Raw genomic sequence first — 5,985 nt, forward strand, 5'->3', positions numbered from 1 at the left:
TTAGACCGGGTGGAGGGAGCAGCGGGGCCCGGGGTCTGGAGGTGAGAAACTCTCTGGTTCCTCATCTCCCATGGCCGACCAGCCCTTTTCCTCAGAGCTTCCACGCCTGTGCTCTCCAGGCTGCCTTCCTGCAGGACTATCAGAGTTGCTCAGTCCCTAGGGATGAAAGGCAAGGACAGTCTGACCATATTCTCCAGGGTTCCACAAACTCAAAAGACCTTTAGTATTAAACGCTGGAGCCCAGTAGAACCTGCCCAGAGGGGCCCGGAGAGTGGAAGCAGGAAGAAGTGGCCGGTCCGACTGACCACGGAGGTTTCTGCAGGTTGTGTTCTACAGGTTGGGCTCTTCGGGAATTGTTTTTGCTCACGAAAACATGGTTTTACTTTATCCTTAAAAACTAGGGGCGCTTGGCTGGCTCAGTCAGAAGAGCATGCAACTCCTGATCTTGGGATTGTGAGTTCGAGTCCCAGGTTGGGTGTAGAGATGACTGAAAAATTTTTAAAAATAAATTAAATTTTAAAAATTTATATAGACATTCAGTGCCTTTCTCTCTTTGGATGCCTGCACCTTGCTTCTGTGGAAGGTCACAAGATCCTGTTCTTTAAGCAAGGATAGCGTCTGTACTGGGGCAGCAGTGTTCATTATTTGCAGCCTGTTGTAGGAATTAGGTGGTTTTGCACCGCCTCCTCAGCTCTGGACTAACGGGACATCCATGTCTGGCAACACTATTGGCTTTGATGCTTTAATTTCAGAATTCCCAGAAAAATGTTTCCAAAAATCAGAGCTGCATTGTGGAGAAGAAAGGCATGCATTCTGGAGTCAGAGGGCCTGGAGTTCAAAAGTGACGCTGACATCTACCCATTTCCTAACCTCATCCATAAAATGGAAATAATAATACCGCCTTCACAGAATTGCCCTAAGGCTATGGAGGTAGGTATATAAGGAACCCGGCACAAAGAAGTAGCATCTCTTGGTATCATTTCTATCATGTTCTTCATTCTCATGCCACAAAACCGACCCTCTCAATACCTGTCCTTTTGCAGAAGGTAGCAGTAAAAATCGTAACAATGACAACTAGCATTTACTGAGCACTTACTATGCGAAGGGCCCTCTCCTAGATCCTTTACATGTTCCCTGAATCCTTACAGCAAACCTTTGAGGTGGTTACGGGGCTTTTTACAGATAGGAGAGCCGAGGCTCCGAGAGGTTCAATAACCTGTCCGAGGTGGCTCAGCACCTTCGGCGAGGGAGCATGAACCCAGCGAGCTGGGCGCTGTCCTCCTGATATGGCCACGAGAATCCTCCAGCCGCGGTCCGGGGAGAACACAACGCATCTCAGCGCTTCGCAGGGAGAAGCCGGCTGCGGCTCTGGCCGGCTGGGGCCGAAGGGGTTATTCCCACTGAGACGCCGGCGCCCGGGGCTGCTAGAGCGGCCCCGCCGGGGTGGGGGTGGGGGCGGGAGGAAAGCGCACTTCCGGCCGCGGCCGGGCTCCGGGAATCCCACGGGCCGGCTCCGGGCTCGCGGCGCTCCGCCCGGGCGGCGGGGCGGGGCGGGGCGGGATGGGGTCCCCGGTGGGGACGCCCGAGCGGCGCTCCTGTCCCCCGAGTTCCGGAAAGGAGGGCGAGCGCTGGCCCGGGGAGGGCCGGCCGCGCAGCCCAGGGGCGCACCGGGTCGCGAGGGGAGGAGGCGGCTCTGTACGCGGCCGCCGGGTGGCGGGTCGGGGGAGGCACGAAGCGGGCGGGCGGTTCTCCCGGAAGGGCCGGCAGCCTGGTCCCCCGAGGGACCTCGAGCCTCGCAGAGCCCGGGGTAAGAAAGCACCCGCACATCCCGCCCCTCCCGCCTGCCGGCCCGTTCCCCTCCCGCTCCATCCCCACGGCCGCACGGAGAAGCCGGAGGCATCGTCCGCGTTTCAAAGGCGACTCGCTTAGAGGCGTGTTTTAGAAACCGGCTTGTCCCAGGCGCTCGACGCGTCCGGAACGGGGCCGGACTGCGCGGTGCCGGTTAGGCCCTTGTGGCGCCCCTGACCCGTTCCGCGGTGAAGCGGGGCATCGGGCTGGTTTCTGTAATCTCAGCGGGCCCGCACCCGACCTGGCCCGCCCTTCGCTTTCAGGAGGCAGACGTGGGTCACGGTGGAGCCATCTTTTCTCCCGCGGCTCCCCGCATCCCCCTTCTCTTAGCCTTCATCTTTTTCTTGTCCGCTCTGTCCTTCCAGTCCCACTGCCACCATCTTTCAACTTCATTGTCACTAACCCGCCTTACTGCAGTCACCTTTCATCCAGACTGTTTCCTCCTTATTCCATAGGCCACTCTACAGCCCACCAGTCCCTAAAGTGTTGCATCAAGCCACGCCCCTGTTCAAAGAGCTTTTTTTGGCCAAAAACTAAAGACGTCTATAAGCTCAAATCAAAACGCTTTAGCACAGCATTCAAGGCCACTTAAAACTTGGCTTCAGCCCATCCTTTTAACCTGATCTCTCATTCTTGGCTCCCGGACTAGAAGTTTCAGACTGGTAGCTACAATTCGAAAGTGTATTTCAACTGGTGGGCGATTTCTTTCTAAAATTCGAGTTGATAGTTACCTTAAAACTGGGAAATTTACTAAAAAACAGTAGCAATCAGATTTCTAGCTTTTGATGCATCAGCAGAGCTGGACACAGTTGGCTCATGTTCTTAGACTAAGCAAGTGGTTCAGACTGAGAAGTGGGTTCCCCATTATCTAAAAGATAGAACTGTGTCCCTGTGCTTCACCCTCCACCCTTAAGTACTCCCTGTCTCTGAGCCCGAGGACCAGCTCCATGCTTGCACTGGTGTTTTTCCTATAGGAGAAGCAGGTTTGGGCTCTTGTGTCTCTGTCAAAAGCGCACAAATGGATGGTAAACCAAGAGGCACTCAAGTGTAAAGACAACAGAGAATATACACCAGCCTCCATGCATTTCCTGTTCTTTCTTGGACCCCATAGCCATTTGAACTCTCCACTCAAGGCCCTGCAAGAACCCTGACAGCCAGATTAATAACCTCAAGACCTCTCAAATGAACCTGAGAACCATATCTTTGCACACCCTCTCCATTGAGTAAATTCTATTCAGCAACGTCCTTGGCCAGATCTCCTGCTGCGTGAAACATTTCCTGACAGCCAGCCAAGTAACCAACTCCATCCATCCATCTCATCAGCATTTATGGAGGCCACGCTCTGGGCCTCTTATACAACGTACATGTGGTAGGTGATCAAGAAATAGTTACCAGCTGGGTAAGTGGCATAGTCACACATGTTTTATCCCTTAGTTAGATTATAAGATCTTTGAGGGAGGGGTCCGAATCTTATCCATCTTTGCAGTGCCCTAACAACTAGCACACTGGCATGGCACGTAGCAGGCATTTGGTAATATCTGAGGATATATATGCCATAAGGAAGTGCCCCAGAGAAGCAACAGATACCAAGTTTCAATCCAATTCTGTGTCTGGAAGCAGCACCCACACTCCCCCAACGCTGAGATGCAGAGGAACGGAGAGGCAGCCCCAGAGAACAGAGAGCAGAGCCCTTACTCAGTTCTGAAAGCCAGGAGCATTTCACAGACCCCTCAACCTGGAGGCTCTGCTCAGGATTCAGCCGAAGCTACGTCTAGGACCCAGCTGTATCCGTGTGACCTTGTGAGTGAAACCCAACCTGATTCTGATTCTGAATTCCAAGCTCTAGAATAACAATGGCTAACATGTACTGAGGCACTCTCTGAGCCAAACAATGCCAAGTGCTTCATACCCATGGGCCCCATTCCAGCCTCACAGCGCTCTGGAGTCCATACTGAGTGTCTCTTTGCAGATGACAAGGCTGAGGCTCCAATGCCCTAGTAAATTGTCTAAGGCTACATAGTAAGAGGCTGAGCCAGGAGTTCAAGTCCATGTGGGCTGAATCTAGGGCTCATGCTTAGCTCTGTGCTCCTTCTAAACATCTGAGGCTATATTGAACACCACTGAAATGTACACTTAAAAATATTAAGATGGTAGGGGGCACCTGGGTGGCTTGGTCGTTTGGGCGTCCAACTTCAGCTCGGGTCATGATCTCACGGTTTGTGGGTTTGAGCCCCATGTTGGGCTCTGTGCTAACAGCTCAGAGCCCAGAGCCTCCTTCAGATTCTGTGTCTCCCTCTCTCTCTGTTCCTCCCCCACCTGTGCCTCCCCCACCTGTGCCCTGTCTCTCAAAAATAAACAAACATAACAACAATTTAAAAATATATGAAGATGGTAAATGTTATGTGTGCTTTAATTCAATTTTTTAAAAAAGCAAAACATAAAACTCTGAGGCTGAAGAGGGATTTGGGGCAGGACCCAGGAACTCCGCATTCCTCTTATTGGGGTTCTGGGTAATATGGCCAGTAGTATACCTGAAGCAGATGCCAAAAACAGCTGCCCTTCACTAATTTCTCTCATGTCCTTCTTTAACTGCCTCCCTAGAGAATTAAACATTATACTTTTAGAATTAATATATATCTTCAAAACTCTTTAAAAGCCTAAAGTGAAAACTTCAGATTAAAAAAAAATCAAACTGGCAACGTAGCTTTAAATTCTTGAGGAGCAGGAGTTTATTTCCCCTGTGTTCGCAGAGGGAAAAAAAAAAATCACAGGTGAGATAAGTAGTTTCCCAAAAAAGGGCAGAGGAGGAAAGCAATAATTAATCAAATACCTGCTGCGTGCCAGGGACCGCAGCCGCTTTCATACTTTATCTCATAGAATCCTTACAACTGTAAAGGTATTACCCTATTGTGCAGAAGAAGGAAGTGAAGCTTTACAATGTTACATAATTTTGCAAACGTTAAACTGATTCTGAGAACTGGAGTTGGATCAGAAACCAGACCTGGTAGTCCGAACGGTGACTGGAGGGGTGTCTGGCTGGCTCAGTCGGAGGAGCATGCAACTTTTGATTGCGAGGTGTGGGTTCGAGCCCCATGTTGGGTGTAGAGATTACTTAAAAAATATATAGTGAAAAAGAAAAGTGACTGGCTTTAATCATCACTGCATGGATGATCATCACTGTTAAGAATTAATCTCTTGCCACCCAAATGTCATTGAATTTGAACCAAATTCAGTGGACCTCTAGACTTGAGCCTTGAACTCCGAAGTTGTGGGGTTTTTTGTTTTGTTTTTTAAGATGGGTCCAAATGAGGGGGGAGGGAAGGCTTCCTTCTGTGTTTGCCTCAGAGCTATGAATCAGTCAGATTTACAACATATTCTTTTAAGACTTTCCCTTTTTCTTACAAAAGTACCCAGCAGCATGTTGTAGCTCAGTCATCCATTTATTCATTCAATAAATAAGTATTGCGTGTTTATTCTGGACTCTTCGAGACATTGCAGATACACTTGTGAACAAAACAGCCAAAAATTAAAATTAAAAAATAAAATCCCTGTCCTTACAGGGGTTAAATTCTTTTTATTTTTTAATTTTAATTTTAATTTATTTTTTGTATAGAGATTAAATTCTAAGGAAGACAGGTAACAAAGATTGTAATAAAAAAAGGGGGGGTGGAGTAGGAAGTGTCAAGGACAGGGAAGATATTGAAGTTTTGGATAGGGAGGCTAAGGAAGACTTCTCTGAAAAGGTGAAATTTTAGTAAAGACTTAAAGGGAGGAGATGTGATACAACGTACTGCGTAACACTCCCTCCAAGAATTCCTCTGGGAAGAAGACAACCAAAACGATGAGGAAAGCTAATCAAAAACTATCTGCAATCTTTGAAGTAGCCCAGGAGGGGGGGAAATCACAAAAGATTGACCTTCTTTTCTTGTTCTTTCTGATTTTCTCTTAGTCTCTCATTTATTCAGTCTCTTCTGAGAGTCACCTCTCTTCGGTCATGTGTAATCTTTCCCCCTCCTTTTTTTTTTTTTAATTTTAAGATTTTTAAAGTACTCTGTACACCCAATGTGGGGCTCGAACTCACAAGCTCAGATCAAGAGTCACACGTTCCACCAACTGAGCCAGCCAAGTGCCCCGTAT

At 48.8% G+C, this 5,985-nt stretch overlaps 1 protein-coding gene across 1 annotated transcript; it reads right to left on the minus strand.

The window, feature by feature from the left end:
- On the minus strand, positions 1 to 1,900 carry LOC120242288 (basic salivary proline-rich protein 2-like). The gene is made up of 2 exons (XM_039247954.1): positions 1,238 to 1,900; positions 1 to 156 (listed from the first exon to the last, which is right to left on the minus strand). The coding sequence occupies exons 1-2, from the start codon at positions 1,898 to 1,900 to the stop codon at positions 1 to 3; spliced, it is 819 nt and encodes a 272-aa protein (XP_039103885.1).
- Between the last annotated feature and the right edge of the window lie 4,085 nt (positions 1,901 to 5,985).

This window comes from Hyaena hyaena, unplaced genomic scaffold, assembly GCF_003009895.1.
Source record: "Hyaena hyaena isolate Hyena2069 unplaced genomic scaffold, ASM300989v1 scaffold_306, whole genome shotgun sequence".
Lineage (NCBI taxonomy): Eukaryota > Metazoa > Chordata > Mammalia > Carnivora > Hyaenidae > Hyaena > Hyaena hyaena.

What these genes read in the sequence shown, in the direction of transcription:
- LOC120242288 (XM_039247954.1), bottom strand. Translation starts at nt 1,900, where the DNA reads ATGCCTCCGGCTTCTCCGTGCGGCCGTGGGGATGGAGCGGGAGGGGAA. An exon ending in TTCATGCTCCCTCGCCGAAG is followed by an intron (nt 157 to 1,237) that starts GTGCTGAGCCAC and finishes TTTCATCCCTAG; the next exon opens with GGACTGAGCAACTCTGATAG.